We start from the raw sequence: 21,552 nt of genomic DNA, 5'->3' as shown, positions 1-21,552 counted from the left end.
TATCAGTGCATGGGAAGAATACTGCACACTCCAAAAGGTGTAGCAGCAGGTACATTGATTCTGAAATTCTGGGAGGCATTCTGACTGACACACAGCAGTGCCTTAAAGTAAAATGCCTTAAAGTTCATTTCAGGATGACAATGAACTTGGACTCTGCTCAGGTTTTAGAAGAAAACACTTGAAAGTCTTTGAAATCACAAAGATCTGAAAGAAACAATACTCATTCCTGGAATTCAGCCTTTTAGCGATAAACAAAACTGGCTGTAACACCCCACCTCAGCCCTCACTTCAGCTGCAACCAGCTGAGAGGAGAGGAGTAACTGTTTTCTGTGCAATCACATTGTATTCTTGCTGTCAGAAAAGAAAGGAGTATAAAGCCTGTCACACAGAAGAGCTCAGAATAATCCAGAAAGAGAGTGAGAACATGGACTGGGTAAGTAACTTTCTTCCCATGTACAGCAGTTGACTCAACTCTCTTACGTTATGTCAGCACATCACGGACATGACATTAAAGCTGAGCTTCAACAGTAAGTGGAGACCATCTTCACCCACTCCCCTCTGTCCATGACTGTACCCTCTGTGTGCGCCTCCCAAGGCTAGTTTAAACAAACCTGGGCCCCCTTCCCCTACTTCCACCTACCCAAATCTGTCCCACCCAGGGCCGGCTCCAGGCACCAGCCTGGCAAGCAGGTGCTTGGGGCGGCCGCTCCAGAGGGGGGCGGCAGGTCCAGCTATTTGGCGGCAATTCGGCAGACGGTCCCTAACTCCCGTTTGGAGCGAAGGACCTCCTGCTGAATTGCCGCCGCAGATTGTGATCGCGGCTTTTTTTTTTTTTTTGGCTGCTTGGGGCGGCCAAAACCCTGGAGCCGGTCCTGGTCCCACCTCCTCTGACAACTCAGCTGGAGGTTTCAGTCCCATGAAAGTCTGTGTATATGGGGGTGGGGGGAGGTAGGAGAATATTGGATAGAGGCCTTCTGTTAAACAGGACAAGGGGGCATCCATGTGATGTGCTCCTGCCAGGGATGTGATAACAAGGGACATATCCTGATTCTCCAGCAGCTTTTGTTCCATGCCTTTGACACTTTGAGCACGAGCAGCAAACATGACACTAGCATTACAGCTGGTCCCAGATCAGCTGCTGTTTTGGCAGCATTGAGTGACTCAGTTCTTAACATGATTTTTTGGTTCTGAATGTCAGGGGCATTATTTCTGGGGAGGGACAAAGTTGTGTCAGCATATAGAACATGCTATGTGATTATATGATATCTTGCAATGTTGTGGCGGGGTGGGGGAGAAAGTGGAAAACAGACCTATGAAAAGTTGGGCGGGGGAGCAGGCAACTGTCACTGCTGCTCCATAATAACAAATGACCCCCCTGCTGTATGGTAACTGCACTGTAACTGAAAAGGAGATGTTCCCTGCCTGTGTCTATAGGAGATAGCTAAATCTACCCCACAGTGCCAAGCCTGAGTAGCTGAGCTCTGGAGAGATCTCCAGAGGGAGAAGGAACCCACCCCACAAGGCAGTAATAGGCAGTGGTTCTGATCTGAGGAGGCTGCTCCTGCCTATTGGTGTGTTAAACCTGTAGGCTGCCATTGCAAATTTCAGGTTTTTTTTCTGGTCTTGCTTGTAGGTTTAGGGCGCTCTGTGGGGAAGCATGCAAGCTGGGCCTAGCAGCAATCAGTCTGCAGCCAACCAGCCTACAGTGGGGGGGGTAGGAGGAGTTATACCTCTCTGTCTTAAGGAGTAGCTTTCCTTGTCTCTCTCTGTTTGGGGTTCTTATGTGTTATCATTCTGAATTCTAAGAATGAAAGTAGTGTTTTATTGCAATCTTCCAGCAAGAATATTTGTTTTTAATCTAAGTTCTATGTGTATACATGGAACATAGACTAACCTCCAAGGTGCCTTGGGCAACCCCTCCACATGGGGTGGGTAGAACACAGAGGAGCTTTGCAGTTGTGAAAGCTCAGAACCGCCTCTTCCTTCCACCCAGGGGCAGCTCTATGTATTTTGCCGCCTCAAGCACAGCAGTCAGGCAGCCTTCGGTGGTGCGCCTGCAGGAGGTCTGCTGGTATTGCGGATTCGGTGGCATGCCTGCGGGTGGTCCGTCGGTCCCATGCCTTCAGCGTACCCACTGCCGAATTGCCGCCAAAGCTGCAGGACTGGCGGACCTCCCGCAGGCATGCAGCCAAAGGTGGCCTGACTGCCGCCCTCAGGTCGACCGGCAGGCTGCCTCCCCGCAGCTTGCCGCCCCAGGCACGAGCTTGGAGCGCTGGTGCCTGGAGCCGCCCCTGCTTCCACCCTCACCAGCTCTGCTCTGTGCCATGCAGGGGGTGAAAACATCTTGTGTAGTCCCCAAATCCAGCTACTTCAGACAGTGGAACTGCATTATTTCCAATACCAAAAGGACTTCCACAGCCATAGTGGCTGACTCTGATTGTCCCGTAGTGAACATACTTCAGATGACAGCCTCCTCCCCCAGGAGCCAAGTCAGTAGAGGCTGTATGTTGTAAGAAGATATAAGTTATTTTCCCCTGGGCAGAGCCAGAGCCAGTAGAAGTTGTGCTGAGTGGTCTCTGCTCTCTGGATAAGATGGTTGGAACTTGGAACTGAGTTCAGCTTGTCTTGGATGGGAGATGAGTCTCTCTGGATCAAGCCAGGAGAAGTCACATGCACATCTTAAAAATATGGTCTTTGCTGTTTATTAGTCTTAAGGTTTAAGGAAAAATATTCTGTTTAGCAAAGATTTAACAACCAATCTTTCTTTCACTTTCAGATACTGGATCTATGGGATCTCCTTACTTCAGCAATAATGCTAGAGCCTGGAGATCTGATTGAATTTCAGAGAATGGGATACCAACACTGGGGCATCTATGTGGGAAAGGGACATGTGGTCCACTTCACATTTCCAGGTAAATAAGAATAAAAAGTTGAATCCTTCCATAGATTCATCACATAATCCAAAATTCTCATCTGATGTTTTGACTCTTGTATAAAAATGATCTCACCGCAGTTCCCAGCAGGACAGGTGTGCACAGCACATGACCCATCATTACAATTTACACGAATTGGTTCCTTGGCATTCTCATCAGATAGATGAAGGCCTGGGTGGCTCCTGGAGATTGAACTCTTGTTTCACCCAAGTGATGTCCGCTCTAGGTATGCGGCTATAGCACACTGAGGTTGTTGGGTGGCAAGATGGGGAAAGCACACTTGTGAAAAGGCAATAACCAAAACTGTTCCCTCTACTCTTCCTCCTGCCTCTGATCCTCTGATATTCAAAGCTGTACGTAGTCTGAGCCTTTCTTGATGCATCTCAGATGCAATTTCTCACACTTAAATCACAAACCAAAAGTCACTGATCACTCAGACCTCTACTAGCCTTTCCTTGGTTCAGCCACAGCTAGAGCAGATTCAGTCTCCATAATAAGCTCCAAGCAATTTGAGCTCAGAATTTGCTCAGTTCAGATTTGGGCCCCAAATCTGACCCTCCCACCTCTCCCTCAAAATTGTAGTTCATCAGTATTGCTTAATGTCTCAAATCTGTCTAGCTAACGTACTCATGTGGCCTCCATTACCACAGTATCTGAGAACCTCACAATCTCTACTTCTATTTACCCTTTCTTTAAAGTAGGAAAGTACTATTATCCCCATTTTACAGATGGGGAACTAAGGCAGAGAGAGAGACTGTGTCCCAAGAAAGCCAAATGTGTCACAGGAAGTCTGTGGAACAGCAGAGTCTCGAATTCAGGTCTCCCAAATCCCAGCTTTCCACCTAACCACTCAACAACCTTTCCTCTCACTTCCAACAGGAGATACTGTATGCTTCGCATATCTCAGTCAGGCGTTGCTCTTCTTGGGCCAACCAAGAGAAACAGCGCTAAATATGCCTTTTCTAGATATCACTCTTAGAGCTGGCTGAAATTTTTTGGACAAATAGCTTATTCACTGAAAAACACAGTTTGGGGTCAACCAAAACTATTTACAAATTTGGGTCAAATTGGAGAATAGTTTCAGCTTAAAAAATAATTTTTAAAAAGTTGAAACATTTTGTTTTGACATTTTCTAAACAAAACATTTTGTCTTGGTTTTGAAATCTAACTCATGCTTTTAAAATAATGAATCTAGGGTGAAAAAATCTACCCAGACTAAACAAAATGTAATGAAGGAATCTCATTCTGAGTCTAACAAAACATCTCATTCAACCCAAAACAAACTTTTGGGGGGGATTTTTTTCCTCCAGTTCAGCCACTGAACCAAAAAAAAAAAAAAAAATCACTTATTTGTGAGGCTCTAGTCAATCCTGTCAGATCTGGGCAAACTGCCAACCCTCGTTCACCTCTTATTGGCTGTCTTTTTTTTTTTTTTTCCTAAGAGTTGGAAGAGGGATTGAATAATATGCTTAATGGAGAATTCTTCAAAGCCAAAGTGCAAAAGGAGCGTCTGAGGAACGTGGCTCGTGTTTCAAGCTATGCTGTAAACAACCAATTAGATAAAAAGCACCCTCCATTACCTCTTCTTCATGTGGTAAAGAGAGCTGAGCACCTGGTGGGGAAGAATATAGACTACAATCTACTTATGTCTAACTGCGAACATTTTGCCACTATGATGAGATATGGCATTGCTGAATCACAGCAGGTAAGTCTGGTTCCTTCATCTGATCTCCATTTAGAAATGACTCCCTAGGGGCATGATTCTGTTTTGATTTGCATTTGTATTACATCAGTGGAGTGATTTCAAGATTGCCATCAGGATAACAGAACAGAAGCAGGCCTTAGATATGTATAGAATATAAAGCAATAATGGTCAAACAAGAAACAAATTAACGTATATGACTATTACCTAATAGAGACAAGATGGATGAGGTGATATCTTTTATTGGATCAGCTTGTATTAGTGAAAGAGACAAGTGTTCCAGCTCCACGGAACTTTTCAGGTGCGACACACAAACAGAGAAATGCTCTCAAATTGGGTGCAGAGCCTCACTTTGTTTGACCAGATATGGGATAAACCAGGGAGACAAAAGATGACTTTGAAACAGTTCAGTGCCAGTCATTTCTGAACACTTTCTCTGATTTCATGGGAAATCCCTCTCATGCTGAGCCTGGAATCAGAAAAAAATGAAACCGGATATGTTTCACCTTGCCCCTCCCAGCCCCAATGGGAAAAAGTGTAATTGACAGGTCTGTATTAGACTCAAAAGTGATTAGTTCTTAGATTCTGGCTCACAGGAATCTTCACTCTCATCATGAACTTGGCTTCTTGTTTTAGGCAGTTTACTTTGAAGTGGATGAAGGTTTTGTGAAGCAGATAAAGAAATGGCTAGCCGAGATCAATGAGTAGCTTGTGGATCGGTGAGTATGCATTTAAATGGGCACTGACGTCTTAGATAGAGATCAATTGCACCTACATTGATGCAATATACCGCCCATCATACACAAGTACCAAAGGTAAATTATTCACCTATACGTCCCTGAACAACTTTCACATTAGTGACAGGAAGGTCATCTTCCCTACTCACAAAAGGAGAAAACACACATGTGAGCCCCTTCCCCATTAATGGTGGGTTTGTGGAGGAAGGGGATGATCCTTTCTCTCAACACAGACCCCACATAACTAAGTCCACTTACATTAACAAAGGAATAGTCTCTCTTCTCCCATAAAATCTCTGTCCCTTTCACACTAATGACGATCAACCTCCCCCAATGTAGCCCACATGTTCAAGAGTGGTGTCTAAGACCCCCGCATACATTACTAAAAAAGGGGAAATTCTCCCCCACTACCTCCCTGAGCATGAATATTGAGTGTAATAATCATCAAATTTGGGGGACTGGAAAAAGCTCTTGGAAGTATGTTAAACGGTCTAGGTTATTTACTCTAGACGCAATGGAAAACTGGATTGCTAGAGAAAGAACCTCCTCTACATGAAGCAGCATTCAGAGGCTAGGAATAACTGACTTGAAAAAGCAAATAAAATGCTTACTAATAACCCTTAAAAAGAACAGGAGTACTTGTGGCACCTTAGAGACTAACAAATTTATTAGAACATAAGCTTTCGTGGACTACAGCCCACTTCTGTAGTCCACGAAAGCTTATGCTCTAATAAATTTGTTAGTCTCTAAGGTGCCACAAGTACTCCTGTTCTTTTTGCGGGTACAGACTAACACGGCTGCTACTCTGAAACCTAATAACCCTTGTGCACTCTCCTCCTTCTACTTTGTGGTGCTATGGCTATGAAACTGCGATGCTTTGGTATTCTGTATATTGAACATTTCTAAGAGCTCTGCCTATGTGTCCAGACTAGTGCTGGTCAAAAAAGGTAAGTATCATTCACAAGGCTCAAAAGAAATCAAAATTTAGTTTTGTTTAAAACTTTCCATTTTTTCAATGTATTGATTTTAATTTTAATTTCATTTCAGTAGCGAGAGGGAACATTCTCTTGCTCTTTTAAATTTTTCCACTGGACAAAGGCAGGGGTAGCAGAGGGACAGAGTAATTATATTCCTAACAAAATAACATTCAATTGTTTTGGAATATTTTAAAACTTTTAGTTTTGAAATTTTTCATTGAAAAACAAAGTTTCATGGCAATTTCACTTTGGTTGAAAAGGCATTTTCTATTTAAATAAAAAGTTTAAATGGAACGTTTTTGACCAAGTCTAATAGAGACAGCAGCCATTTTGTTCTCCGGTTGTTGCAGCCTGTTAATGAAGCAACATGACTATTGTGTTGTCCCTCTCTCATGGAGACTTTCCTTTCCTTGTTTCTTGTTTTCCTTGAGCTGAAATAAGTCATGTTGGACTGAAACTATATGGTTGCTCTTTGTATTTCAAAAATGATAATGTGCCTGATTCTGCTCTCAACTGGTTTTACACCAATGGAATACTGTTGACTTTAACTGAGATTATTCTTAAATTTACCATTTGTATTGAGGTAGCACCTAGGAGGCTCCGTCACAGACCAGGACCTTGTGGTGCTAGGTCCTGTACAAACACAGAACAAAAACTCAGTCCATTTCCTAAAGAACCTACAATATAAGAGCCAGTGAGTAGATATGGACACGGGACTACAAAGAAACAATGAGATAATACTGCTCAGCATGACATACAGTGGTCACAGCTAGAGATGGTAGAAAATGTTTTGATTGAACAGTTTTCCATTGGAAAATGCTGTCTCATTGTAAGCGAAATGTTTTGTGGGAATGTGTAGATTTTGATGGAAAATTTTCAAAATGTTTCATTCTGATGAGGCCATTTTGACTTTTTTTATATTACATTGCAATAATCAATGTTATAATGCAATGTAAATAATAGTGTCAATGTTTCTGAAACAAAATATTTCAGAATACTTCATTCCAACAATCCTTCCCCCTCCTCCCCCAAAGAACCCTGGAGATTAACTTTTCACCCTTAATTGTGACAAAAACAAATTTTGAAATCTTGAATTTTGCAGATTTGTATGGGGGCCTCCTCCCAAAGCATGAGGGACAGCATGGGGAGAAAGAACAAAGGTGGCTGTTTGAAAATTTAACAAGTGGGTGATGAAGGTTGGCCCCATAGAGTTGCTCTTGATTTAGACTGGTGTACAAGGGGATAAAACCAGTATTCTTAACAGGAGTTTATGCTTATGAATACTGATAGTCCTGGATACTGATGTCCTTTATATATCCTAAGAACAGGTTCAATACAGACTACAGCCCTGATAGCTGTCCCACCCTAGTAATGTATATCATGCTTGCCTGTGGTGACATTACCCCTCAAAGTGAGGGGAGTTTATCCTCTTTGGCCTTTCTATTGAGATCAGAGAAGGGTACCACATATTGCATAGTGGTATTATTAAATACATGGTCTCTTGGAAATGGCCTGAACCCTACTCATGTCTCACAGCTCACAAAACAAATCTCAGATACTAGAAAATTTACATCACTACGCACATGGGCTGGATGGGAAACCAGCAATCTATACTGGAAGTGAAAGCCATGATTTTCCACTGCCAGTCTCCTGAGCTTGTCCTTGGACTGTAATGGCTGTTCGGCTGAGTTATATGATATGCTCTGTCAGTAAGGTCACTCTGTAACAACAATCCCATAGTTCTAACTAGCTGCATTTTGGCATAGATACTTTCACCTACTCTTTTAATTTGTTCTTCCCTTCAAACAGCACAACACTCAATCTTGTGTCTACGGAAAGAAATGCATACACAATGCCTTCTCTGCAGGAGCTTCTGAGAGTAAAAAGGAAAGCTAGATACTTTGAAAACCTAAACCTCTTTTCTATTCAATGCTGTAGAATAGAAGAAATTTTACTACTAGCGGGCGGCTTCGTCAAAATAAAAACCTAAATAGTCAAACTCCAGTCACGAAAACCCATAACTTCCTGGATAAATCATCAATTCCAATATGCCTAGACCTAAATGTATAGTTCTGATGTGTCTGAGAGAATCTGCCAGTCATCTGGAGGAGAACTGGCGGCAAACTAAGGGGCTGACCAACCAGCACAAGAGACATCAAAGACTGTATCCTATAGCAAAATACATTAAGAATCACTTAACAGAATTAAACTGCTTAGTTCAGACCTTCCAGGGAGTGGGCTAATTGTTTTGATTGTGGACATATATTAAAGAGATTGACCAAAACTAATTACAGGAATCTTATTTCATATGAGTGTCATGGTTTCACAGGAGTATGTGGAATGGAAATCCTGTTTTCCTGCCCATTCTAGTCACAGCACACACCTGCCTCAACATCATCAGGTATTTTTATAGGTATCAGAGTAAAGAAGAGTTTTAAGGAGGGTTCTGAACAAGGACAATGAGGTGGCTTTGGTCTCCACTTAGTTAGTTCTTCCTATTCCATCTGTTTGTACAATGTCTAGCACAAAGGGGCTTCAGTGTCATTGGGACCTTTGGACACTACAATCAGCATATGCACTCTCCTGCAAGCACCTAAAAATATATGCAAATACACTAGAGCCGGTCAGAAAATCAAAAGCTTTCCTGCAGTAAACTCAGTGGGAAAAATTACCATTCCCATTTTTGGAGTGGCTGTTTTCCCTTAGAATTTTCATTATTAATTTAAACAACGTTTCTTTTCAAAATATTGATTCAAATATTTTTTTTCCCTTTGGCTTAAAATGTCTTTTTGGAAACTGAAAAATTTCAGTTTTCCATTTTCAGTTTTTAGATATACAGGTTTTTCCCCTCATTTTTTCTTTATCTTCACATACTTTCTTACTTTTGTCTTTCTGGAGAAAGGGAGGGAAGAGTAAAACCAAAAAAAAATTAAGAGGTGGAGGAACTTGAAAATACAAAGCTAGGAATGGAAAATTTTAAATTTTTCAGTTTCCAAAAACTGAACTAAAACAACCTTTTACGTCGAAAAGAAATGAACAATGTCACTGCAAAGGGTTGGTCTGAAATGAAACATAAGTGATGCTGAGGCTGCAGAATTTGGCAATTTTATAAGGTGTAATGTTCACCATTTTGCTGCATGAAGGTGTCCAGCATTTTCCCCCATTTTGATCTGCCTGCAGCTGCCTCTGGCTCCCCATTGATTCCCCATTTAATTGAAGGAAATTGGATTATGGTGCATATTTTGTGCACTGTCCCATGGAGCCAGGTAGCAGGGAGTTAGGGAGCCAGACTGTACTGAGGGAGTGTGGCAGTCTGAAGTGGAGGTTGAAAAGCTGCCTGGAGAACAGTATGGTAGCCAAGACCTAGGAGCCAACTTGGAGAAGCAGGAGTTGACCGGTGGAAGCAGGCTCCGCACTCTGCTTCCCTGGCACACATGGGGAGGAGTTTCTGTACAGGGCAGCTTGAACAACATGGTAGCATCCAAGGACCAGGAAGTGGAGCTGGACCACCTGAAGAGCATAGTGAACAAAACCATCCTCAAAAATAAAACACTCTCAAAAATAATTGATGAATATTATGGCAATGAGTGTTTTCAGCTATGAGCCATGGCTGTACACATTTATGTGAGGTTGGGAGGATGGGAACAAGGGACATTTCATGGTAATGGAATAAATTAAGTTGTCATGGAATTTCATGTTTGGTGCAGTGAAATTTAGGGGTTGTTGCCACAGAACTTGCTCTAGTTGTGCCACTGAGTTCACAGTGCCTAGGTTTGGGGAATATGTTAGCTCCTTTCTTGATGGGTTTAAGGCAGGAAGTGGGTTGGGTACGACAGAGAGGTGCTCTCAGATCTTCTTCCCCTGCAGGAGGATGTGTACACATGGTCTCAGTTTTCTTCCTCTGGGTGGGGTGTGCTTTGACCTCTAGCTCCATTGTTTCTTTTCAATCTCTTTTATTACAAAATGGGAAAACAAATGGACTCTGGATTAAAATAGGGAGAATGTGGATACAAAGGCGAGAAGATAGATTTGGGGATAGTGCTCAGGCTCAGAACAGCCAGTCCACATCTATGCTCCATACCAGTACCTCTCTGAAGTTACTTTGTTCTCCAGAATCTCAACTTTCATTTTTTAAAAAAGTAAATATCTAGCTATTATGTTTGTGAAGAAAATGTCAAAAATACAAACTGAGGCCAGGTCTACACTACACACTTACTTTGGTATAACTACGTCACTCAGGGGCATGAAAAATCCACACCCCTGACTGACATAATTATACTGACCTTAACCCCCACCATGTAGACAGCACTCCACACAGATGGAGTAACTAAGCCAACAGGAGAGCTCTCAGGAGTGTAGCCATCTGAGTGAGTCTGCAAATAGACTGGTTAGTTCTGAAAGGTGTGAACTGCCTCATTCATTACATTATGGTGTAAACTCAGGTGCCCAAGGATGATCATTTAAATGTCCACATTGTTAACTATTCCATTCCTCATGCAAAAACAGAGGGAAAATCACAAATCTGCACCACTTACTATGAATGACATCTCATTTTGGTGCCCCAACTGGGTTACATTTGGGAGATAGCATAACTTTTTTTTCTCCAGTCACGAAGGAGCCAAGCACAAAGATTTAGCAGAGCCCATAGGCATATTCAAGCCCTACAAAGGGGAGCCAATCTCAAGGAGCTCAGTGGAGCTCAGAGAACACACACAATCATATTTTCAACATCTGCACAATCTACAGTTAGCAGCATCCCATTTTGGTTACTCACATTGAGCTTATATTGTGGGAGTTTAGAATATCACAATTTCCCCCTTGTCTTACCCTGAGAGTGGTGATTAGATTTTACATGGGAGAAATCAAGGGGTTGTAGGAAGAATGGAGAGATTTCCTCACTCTGTTTTTCCTCCCTTCCAAACTTTTCCCTCTTTACCTCACTCTCTCATCCTTTCAGACTTAAAACAATTTGGTTGTGATGGGGTGGATTTGGCCCAGAGACCCCTTACTGGAGGCCTTAGTGTCCTGCCATGCCCATCCCAGGAAAGGAGCAGTAGAGGAGTCCTCCAAGCGGCCTAAAATAGCTACAAGGGAAGCAGCTAATCAGAAAGGCTGCTCCCTGCAGCCTATCAGGACCCAGGAGGGCCATATAAAAGGACAGTTCGTTCCTTACTGGCGCTTGAGTAGTGCAGGTTGTACTCTTGGCTGGCTAAAGGGAACTGCAGTACCATGGACAGCTCAGTGCTGTCAGGGACTGGGGCAACAAGGAAGAGCTCATGGCTGGCTACTGGGCCTGAACTTAGATGAGCCCTGAGGTAAGGGTGAAGCTTTGGTGAAGACTGGGCTGTGGGGAAGTGGCCCAGGGAACTGAAAGCAGTGTAGTTAAAGGGACATTGTGACACATGGCTGCTATTCTTAGGGCCCCTGGGCTGGGACCCAGAGTAGTGGGTGGGCCTGGGTCCCTCCCATAGGCCATTGGGGAACTGGCCTATAATTGGACAGTGAGAAATGCCCAGAAAGGGAACTGAACTACTTAGTGTCTGAGCTGGAGATCTGGGGCCAGAGTAGACCAAGACAGGGCCACCAGGGAGGAAGCCCTGGGGTACAGCCTGATACTAGGGCTGGGACTACTTAAAGACTGTAGACACACTTGACCAGAAGGGGCACTCATGAGATGGGTGCCATGCTGTTACAGGCCTCCCTGCTTCCAACAGCACAAATCATTTAACTCTGTTCCATCCCAAAACAAGCACACATTTATTTGACCCTACTCATCAAAAAGATCAATCAATTCTGGCATCTCACACTCGAGAAGGAGGATTTTCATTCCTCCAGCTCTGGAGGAAGCAGGGAGGCCAATAACAGCAGATAATCTTCAGTCTCCCAGTGAGGCAGCAGCAGCAGTTCTTTATCCTCCCCACAGTCTGCAGGGAGGGGGAAAAGAAGGAGCCAGTGAATGGGCATGAGTAACTGCAGAGTGGGGAACACAGGACCATATCTAGAGCAGGGAAAGAAAGGAGCTCTTCCCACTACATGTGCTGAGGCACCCGTCTTGCTTGGTTGCTCCTCCCCAGGAGGCAGGGAGAATGGGGAAAGACAGCCTGTCACTTGGAAACTTCTCCTCAGACCCAGAGACGAATTTGATTCTGCAATCTACAGGCAAACCCAAAGAGTTAACAGTTCTGAGCACAGCAGATTGGCACCCTCACAGGGTAGAGAGATAGAAACTGTTTGGTCCAAGGGCCATTAAGCAGAGATGAGGAACAGCAGCAGAGTGTGTTTTAAGGAAGGGGGGAAAGCCCTTTAATTTCTGCTCCCCAGCCAGGCAGAGTCCAGACCATACAAAATGCAGTCAGTAAAATAATCTCTCTTGCAGGTCAATTTGATCATATCACTCCCCTCTTTCAATCCCTTCACTGTCTGCCTATCAGCTATCACTTAAAAAGTACTGGACACCTGTTGCAGGGCTCTGTATAAATCTACCTCCCTTATGTAGAATCCCTCGTTGAGCTCCACATGGCTTCCTGCCCCTTCAGCTCCACCACTGTTCACACTTGCCTGTTTGTCAGCTGCTCAGACAATCACCTCTGTGCTTCCTTCATTTGACTCTCTATTCATGGTTTTACCTTCCTGAAGTCTTCCTCATGGCCTCTCCATTTTTAAGTCCTACATAAGATCCCATGGCTGTTGTGCTGCCTATAATGAGTCTTGTTGATTTGTTTGGAAAAATCCCTCTTGATGTTCTCCCACCTGGACCTCTGTGTACTTCTGCCCAACCTTAAATTGAAACCTCCTCAGTGTAAGGACTGGCCCCTCTTGTCCATCTGGAAAGTACCTAGCACATCATTGGCATTACGACAAACCAGTAACAGGACAGTGTGTTGGACAGAGAGGAAAAACTAATATTTGTTATTATTACTATGGAAGAAGACAAGATGACTCTGTGGTTTTGTCATACTAGTCTCATGCTCTGTCCTCATTAGCAAGATCAATTGATTAATTTGTCCTTTAGTCAATGGGAAATGCCCTTCCATCTCCACATACATTTGTAAAATTCAAGGTATCCAGATCACAACTAATCAAAGGTCATTATCATTTAATGAATGTGTGATGGCCTATCTGACATGAGTTGATGGCCTCAGTCCAGGGGATATATGAGCACAAAGCAAAACCACCACAGTAAATGGCACTAATTGTTTTTTTCTGCTGAGAATGCTAACCCGGGTGCCAAAGGTTGAATGGACATGGAGAATGGCAGAGTACCACAGTCCCCTTAGAGAAGGTCACTCCAGGTTAGGGTTAATAAACACTGTCAGAGAAGGAAGCTTGCATTGCCACTGCTCGCACTGTAGCCATTTTGTGGCTAAAAAGAGAACTTGAGTTTTTGGAGTTGTCAATCTGGAAGCTATTTCAAGCTTTAAATTCACTTGCACATTAATGAGAAAAATATGGCTTGCTACAGAGAACAATGTATTATACTTAAGAGGATAAATAGCAAGATTCTGTGAAATAGGAAATAAACATAAACAAAAAGATCTTACCCAAGGAAAATTACTCTGCATAGGTCCAAGGATATTTTCTCCACTTTGTATAATCAGTTAAACAATTTTCTACTACACTTGTTCAGATTTATCCAATCAATTTTAGGTTTCTTTGGGAATCATTTGCCTTCAAGCCACATGTGAGAGAAACCAAAGGAATGTTTGCCACAGCCATACTTGGTGTATGTAATTTGTCTGAGCAGCAGAGAATAGTTCATTGTCCTCGCCATCTAACTCAGAAGGTGAATGTCTCTTGTTGTAAAAGCTATACAGAAGGATCTACGCTCCTACTTCCAGTTTCAAAAAGCTAGACAAAACTTGAACTTACTGGAGTCTCCTACTAAATTTGCAATGGACATGTAATACCAGAGAGAAAATGTCAGGTTTTAAACATAGTGACTGTGCCCAGCTTGTTCTACTGAATGTCTAAGTGCTCATGATTACAGCTACGATTTGGTCATGGATTCCGTGATTATTTTAAGAGATGTTGGTGATTTCTTCGGCTTCAGCCCTGCTTGGGCTTCGGCTTCAGCCCTGTGCAGCAGGATTTGGGCTTCATTACTGTGTGTACATTTCCATGATTTATTGTTTATTGCCCATGACCTGTCCGTAATTTTTAATAAAAATACCCCAGCCAAAATCATAGCCTTACTCATGATTAACTCAAGGAACCTGCCATTTAGAAATTCAAACCAGTAAACATCTTGCTTAATAAAGAGAAGCAATTGTGAACTGGCAAGTTCATAGTTAACTGCTAAGATGCAATTGCCACACCTCAGCGTCAGATGTTATCTACAGAAACTAACCACAAGTTCCCCTTTTTTTTTTTTTTTTTTTTTTAAGAAAAAGGATTGGAAGGGACCTCTGGAAGGTCATCTAGTCCAACCCCCTGCTCAAAGCAGGACCAATTCCCAGACAGATTTTTGCCCCAGATCCCTAAACGGCCCCCTCAAGGATTGAACTCACAACCCTGGGTTTAGCAGGCCAATGCTCAAACCACTGAGTTATCCCAGAATGGCTGCAAACTGTTTAACTTCAAATTTTTTCTTTAGAAAAAGACAAGTTATGTTACTGCCAATTTTTATTCTGGCTGGGATCAAGTGTAAAAGTTATACACACTACAAAATAATCTTTCTTCCTGTGACTGAAGTGCTAATCCTTTCCATGTATTAAATCCAATGGGCCAGATTAATCAAATAGGTAATTCTACTGGTATCATTTTATAGGGATGAATTTGATACTTTAATGGATAGGGCCTAATCCAAAGCGTATAGACGCCAATGGCCTTTGGATGAAGCCTAGAATAACATTACACCTCAGAAGATTAAAAATGACCTATTAAGGAAAATGCAGTAACATGATTAGAAAGAAGAGAGGTAACATAGAGAATATTTAAGATTACTTGGATTCCATAGTGACTTTTGATACATTAGTAACCTTTAAAAATAAGGTTGAGTCCACTTTTGTATAAATAAACTTAGTCCCTTACTACCAGCCCAGATGTCAGCTTGATGTCAGGAGAGGAGTAACATCCCTAGACAAGCCAATGGCCAGCCTCCTTTGTTAGGGAGGCTGTCACTGGTTAATTCCCAGTGCTTCTTTCATGTGCACTGGCCAATTAGGGACTTCCTATAAAGGAACAGGTGAAGGTGGTTCTCACCATCTCACCATCTCTTCTCATCTCACCATCAACTGTTACAAAATGACTTCAATGGGAGCAAGACTGGCCCCTAGTTACATTAATTTCTGCCCAGAACAATTCAAATGCTATAAGTAGAATTATAGTTTGCACTTGTTACCCCAAAATCTCTGTGTAGAATAATAAGGAGGCGACCTTTATTGGCCACCACAGCAGGACTTCTCAGAGATTTAGCTCTCTGATTGGGGTCCTTAGGTTGAATAGATTCCGGCTAACAGTCCATAGACTCGGGGAGGGAAGGGTCTGGAACAGTGTCGGTGAGGGCGTCGACCAGTGGGTCGGATGAGTTCCCCAGGTCACTGCCTGTTCAGACATATGTTGTATCCCCACTTGGTTGTAGTATATGTAGAGTGAGCCAGAGGCCCACAGGCCCAGGCTCACTGTAGTGTAGGCTTCTGCTTACGCCAGTAGCTTGGAGAGCAGATCCAAGCAGCCTGCAGCAAGACAGACTGTCAAGTCCTGGGTTAAGTGGACCTGGCCAGTCACTTAATCTAAGGCAGAGGTGGAGGGTAAGGCCCTAACTGTCCGCCTCTAGGACAATTGTCCATCGTCATGACTGAGCACTGTTGGGTTCCGAAAGGTGGCAGCTGTGGATTCTTGTGAGTTACTGACCATAGGCGAATAGCCACCACAAGTCTAGGATGGTGGGCTATTCGGTTTTGACATAATTACTGTTTATTTTATCCGTGGTAAGTGAGTAAAGTAAGGAGAAGGTCTTCAGCCTAGAAGGATGGTCCCGGCAGTCTAATAAAAGTAGTTTGGCGTGTGCAGTGTCTGTTTTTGGGAAATCTCAAAACCCTTGGAAAGAAGGAGCTTTCCAGGGAGATGAAGCACTAGAGAAATTCCAAATATTGTGGGATGGTATTTGGTAAGCAAGCCAGTTCCCAAGAATAAATTGCAGAAGCGAGCATTGATTTATGGGCTTGCCATGGTGTGTAGGGAACTGGATGGTAGGGTAAGTCACCTTAAAGCCCTAGCCAACCAGGCAAAAGATCAGGAGAAAACAAATGGGTTAGAATTGGAGAAGGCGGTGGCACAACATCAGATGGATACTGCCCAAATGACAAAACAAGCTAGCAAATCATGCAGCTAGAAGAACAGCTGCAAGAGGCCAACTCATGCAGGACAGGGGCCAAAAGGGAAAATCAAATCCTGGTCACAAAATTAGAAGAGGCCCTAGCTACTATTAGGCAGCTCCTGAGAGAGGCCAAGCAGGCTCAAGGGTCAGAAACAATAAATCATCCAGCCTGCTTGAACAGGATTCTGCTAAAGATCTCTAGGGGTATGATTAGAGCGGTGGAAACTAACACAATAGCCGAGTTCATTTCTGGGGAAGGTTCAGACATAGAGCCTGAGGAAGACAGGGGTGATCTACCATGTTATTCTACCGCAGAAAAAGGCCTTATTCCATCAGCACCATTTAATTTAAATGAAAGTCCAAGGGTGACGGGACAAAGTAACCCACCAATTGCCCCGATCACTACTATAGTTATGCAGTATGGGGCTCAATGGCCTACTGAGATGCGCTATGAAACAAAGGTGTTATCGGCAGAACAGGCAAAAGCTTTAAGAAAGCAGCTGGGCCAGCTTGATAAAAACAATGCTTTGAACTGGCTAGCACACTTCAGTTGCTTACCTAACCTTAGCAAGGAGGATTCCCTTATGATAGTTAGGGAATGTCTGAGTGCAGAGGATTTCAATGCCTTACCAGATGGACTGTCTATGGGTCATGTCATGTAACTGAACTTATAGATATATATATGGGCATGTATAAAATGTTTTTGGAAAAATGTTTATTGGAAAAGTGTATTCGGAAAAACAGGAAGCCACAGAGCGTCCAGAGACCTTTATAGCAAGAAAAAGGTTGTTATATCGGTTAGCTGGTCTGGCACCAGTATCCAGAATGATACTGTACAGTATAATGTGCCAGCATTTTTTGAATTGGTGGTACGAGGGTTTACACCTGCCCTGAGGTTAGCTATAGGGCCAGTAAACCCAGCAACCATAGGACTTCAGCAACTGGAATCAAGAGTAAGAGAGGCCTACGGTCTAACCAAGGATGCAACCAAATTAACTGGTATGATCCCTAAAAAGAAGGTATCAGCAGTAAAAGGGTCTCTGAGTTCACAAACTGGGAAATTTGATAATGAGCCTGGCAGCAATAGTAATAAGCAGAGCAATGGGTTTAAGGAAGAAACAGCATCTTGGTTGCAAGGTACCGCTGAAGAGCTAAAGGCTTTTAGAAATGTATTTTGGAAAAGACTTTTAAAATATGAAACTAGGGAGCAATTAGATCGAATTCCTACCACTGAACTCTTTAAGAGACTGCTTAAATATGAGGGTGAGAAGCAGCAGGTAGAGGGAAATACTCAGTGTTCTCCCCACATGGAGCCTCAGTGAAGGGGCCCAGCTTTCACTCCCCCGATTTTGTGGCTCCCATCATAAATGATGAATGGGGGAGACGAACAGTTAACATCATGTTGGAGGAAAAGTTTGGGTCATTCTGTCATATGGGGGTGTCAACCAGCATCTTGTGCACTGATGGTTCACCACAAGCTAAATTGCTGCCTATTAAGTGTATAAAGACTCTTGAAAGTTATAATTGTAAGACCAGTACTGTACCCTTGTCTAAGGCATAAAAAGTACATTGAGACATTTATCAGTATTAGCTTCTTGGGGATTACAATCCTTAGGGGGCTGTGGAATATTAGGAATTGATTTATGAAACAGCTAAGAATTATTGTGGATATTCCTAATCAATCCCTTAGTGCAGTGTTTCCCAAACTTGGGACGCCACTTGTGTAGGGAAAGCCCCTGGCGGGCCAGGCCAAGGGACGTACTGGCCGCCGCTTCCAGCTGCTCCCATTGGCCTGGAGCAGTGAACCACAGCCAGTGGGAGCCATGATCGGCCAGACCTGCGGACGCGGTAGGTACACAAACCGGCCCAGCCCGCCCGGGGCTTTCCCTACACAAATGGCGTCCCAAGTTTGGGAAACACTGCCTTAGCTGAGGCTAAGGAGGGTATAAAGGAAACTGTAGTCGCATTACAAAATCAGGCTGTGCTAGTTGAATGAGAAATCCCATGCAACACACCAGTGTGTCTGGTTTTAAAAGCTGATGGCAAAATGTGGTGTCTCACAATAGATTATCGAGTATTGAATAAGGTAACACTGAGAATGACACCAGTGGTGGCGAGATATCCAAAAATTATGTCTTTGATTACTGCAGGAGCTACTTGGTTTTCAGTCCTTAATATTTCAAACGCCTTTTTCTCAATTCCTCTCCATCTGGACTACTACAAATTTGCATTCACTTATCAGGATAAGCAATTGATGTTTACTTGAGTAGATCATAATGCACCAACGATATGCCTCAAAATAGTAGCAGCTATGTGGCACGGGCTATGCTATAAAAACAACATCATGAGCTACGTAGATGATGTGCTGATTGCAACCACTACTAGAGAGGAAAACATAGAAGCCCTCCAAGCAGTTCTGAACAAAATTCTAACTACTGGATTTTTGGTGAATCCATCAAAGGCCCAGTTGGTGTCCAAAAGAGTTACATACATAGGTGTAGAACTAGGGGATGCAGGAAGATGCCCAGATACAGAAAGGGTGAAACTGATCTGCAAACTGCCCGCACCTGTGGACGTTAGTACGCTCTGATCATTCCTGGGTCTTGTAGGATTTTCCAGAGATTTTATACAGGACTATGCCAGCATTGCAAAGCCACTGTATTCTTTGTTAAGAAAGGATCAGCAATGGGGAAGTGGGGTGACAAGGAGGCAGAAGCAGTATACCAATTGAAGCAGGCATTAACTGAAGCACCTGCCCTGGCATATCCACAACCTGATAAACCTTATTACTTACAGTTGGCCGCCCCAGGCGCCTGCTTCCTTCTCTGGTGCCTGGAGCCAGCCCTGTGTGTGGCACTTGGCATCAAGCAAAAATTTCATGTTGCAGGACACCCCCAAGCATCTGGTCAAGTTGAAAGAAGCAACCGCACATTAAAGAATGCTCTCAGGAAGGTAGTAGAAATTTCAGGAAAAAATTGGGACGTCAAGCTACCTTTAATTCTTATGGCCATTCGTTTGACCTGCAGTGTTACTGGGGGTTACTGTTTTCTCCTCATGAAGCCCTTACTGGACGAATGATGAGAACTCCAGAATACTGGTGGTTAGAAAGAGGGGTGCGCCACAGGTCAGATTGGACTCCTATATCAAAGAACTGCTGAAAACCATCAGCTTAGTGCGGAAGCAGGTTGCTGTCAATTTAAAGGGTTTTACCAAGAAAAAGGACCAACAGTTAAAGGACAATTTATCTTTTGTGGAATGGGACATAAGGTATGAAGTCCTCTTCCGATATTTTTCGGAAAAACACCATCTGCTGTCCCCTAGATGGGCAGGTCCAGCTGTCATACTGGAAAAGGCTAGTCCCACTGTGTACTTATTAGAAATTTCCCCAGGGAAAAAGAGGGTTCTCAAATGGTTTCATTCTTCGCAATTGAAGTCATGGAAAGGGAGCAAGTAAAAGTAAAAAAGGGAGCAAGTAAAAGCTACCTTAAGGTTGTAATTGTGTCTCTTTCTCTGTTTGTTTATAGGAAAGAAACAAGACCCCTTTTGTGGTCACGATTTTGTACATAGGTTTATTGAATACCAATAGGATATCTTCTGTGTTATTGGTTAATGAAAATGAGCATTGGTATTATCTAGTGAACCGCGAGTTGGCACATAAATGGGCAGAGCCCATATTCCCAGAAGTTAATTTGGAGGAGCTAGAGGATAATATGGAAAAGGACAGGGAGCCTGAAGAAGGAATAACAACTCCACTAATACCCAGCCTACAAGCCTCAATGAGACAATGGTATTCTAATGAGACAACCGAAGTAAAGAGATCCCAAATGCCTAATGCGCAGACAACCACAACCAGACAAATTCCTCCCAAATGGATAAAAGGTCAAAGCAAGAGGCCTTGGAGACCAGGTTCATCTAGAGTAGGAGGATGACGTTTCGGTCGTAAAAAGTGGGAAGACGTCAGTGGTGTTCCATCTAAAATACCTTTAGAGCCTGATTATTGGGTTACGCCGGAAGATGTATTGTCAGGACTAGTGAATGTTTATGCATATACTTTGAATGGATATTGTTATCTATCTTTTGAGGAAATTTAAGGGAACAAGTCTATCATAGCTTTCACTATCCATGATGGCCAGAGGAAGCACGACCCTATGATCAATACTCAGATGCAAATAAGATTTATTAAAAAGGCATGGGGCAATGTAAGTGGATGCTGGATGATCAAAGTTTTGGGGGCTGTTCTAACAGTATACAAGATTGGCATGGTTCAAAATGTATTTATGCCACGATTAAATATAATGGAAATAGCGTGGCTCCAGGTCCTTTCAAGGTATCCATCATAATGGGTATTGTCCCCACTAATGTATCCTCAATAAATGTAAAAGTCCTCCTCCCTAGTCGTCAAATGTATCATATTGAACTAAAATGTCAGAGATGTATTGCTCATTGTAATAAGGCTCCCGAGGACGTTGTAAAATCAAAATTTTGCGAAATGGAAGAAGACCCTAAAAATTTTGGAGCAATATGCCACGTTTTGTTAAAAACTGAATGTTTCTGTAAATGATACCTGAAACTAGGAATTGAAACCTTTTGGGTTAAAAAGGACATTTAAAGTTTTTGTAGCCCCTGTGCCATACATTAGTTTCATGGGACCATTTGTAGTAAAAATGGGATGTATCTCGCAGTTTGATGATAAACCCTCACTTTGTATTAAAAAAACTGGTTTTAAAAGTTCAAGTTTCTGTAATTCTTACGCATACAAAATATGCCCGGTATGTGACCCCTTTGTTAATGGGATGGATGCAATGGGTACAAGGTAATGTCTTGCAACAACCATCTCCCCACAGAGTTAAGAGAGATCTAGCTGCTAAGATCCTAGGTGGGTGGA

The 21,552-nt window shown here is 43.0% G+C and overlaps 1 protein-coding gene across 2 annotated transcripts; it reads left to right on the top strand.

The window, feature by feature from the left end:
- Positions 1-334: 334 nt before the first annotated feature.
- On the top strand, positions 335-21,538 carry LOC128841840 (phospholipase A and acyltransferase 3-like). Of its 2 annotated transcripts, none has more exons than XM_054037322.1 (5): positions 335-433; positions 2,777-2,912; positions 4,376-4,638; positions 5,272-5,354; positions 20,192-21,538. In XM_054037322.1, the coding sequence occupies exons 1-4, from the start codon at positions 425-427 to the stop codon at positions 5,341-5,343; spliced, it is 480 nt and encodes a 159-aa protein (XP_053893297.1). In that variant the 5' UTR covers positions 335-424; the 3' UTR covers positions 5,344-5,354; positions 20,192-21,538. The 2 variants fall into 2 exon arrangements, with proteins under 2 accessions (XP_053893297.1, XP_053893288.1); XM_054037313.1 differs by lacking the exon at positions 20,192-21,538 and adding an exon at positions 8,159-8,243.
- Positions 21,539-21,552: the final 14 nt, after the last annotated feature.

This window comes from Malaclemys terrapin, chromosome 1, assembly GCF_027887155.1.
Source record: "Malaclemys terrapin pileata isolate rMalTer1 chromosome 1, rMalTer1.hap1, whole genome shotgun sequence".
In the NCBI taxonomy this organism is placed as follows: Eukaryota; Metazoa; Chordata; order Testudines; family Emydidae; genus Malaclemys; species Malaclemys terrapin.
This window is presented reverse-complemented; position numbering and strand designations above follow the sequence as displayed.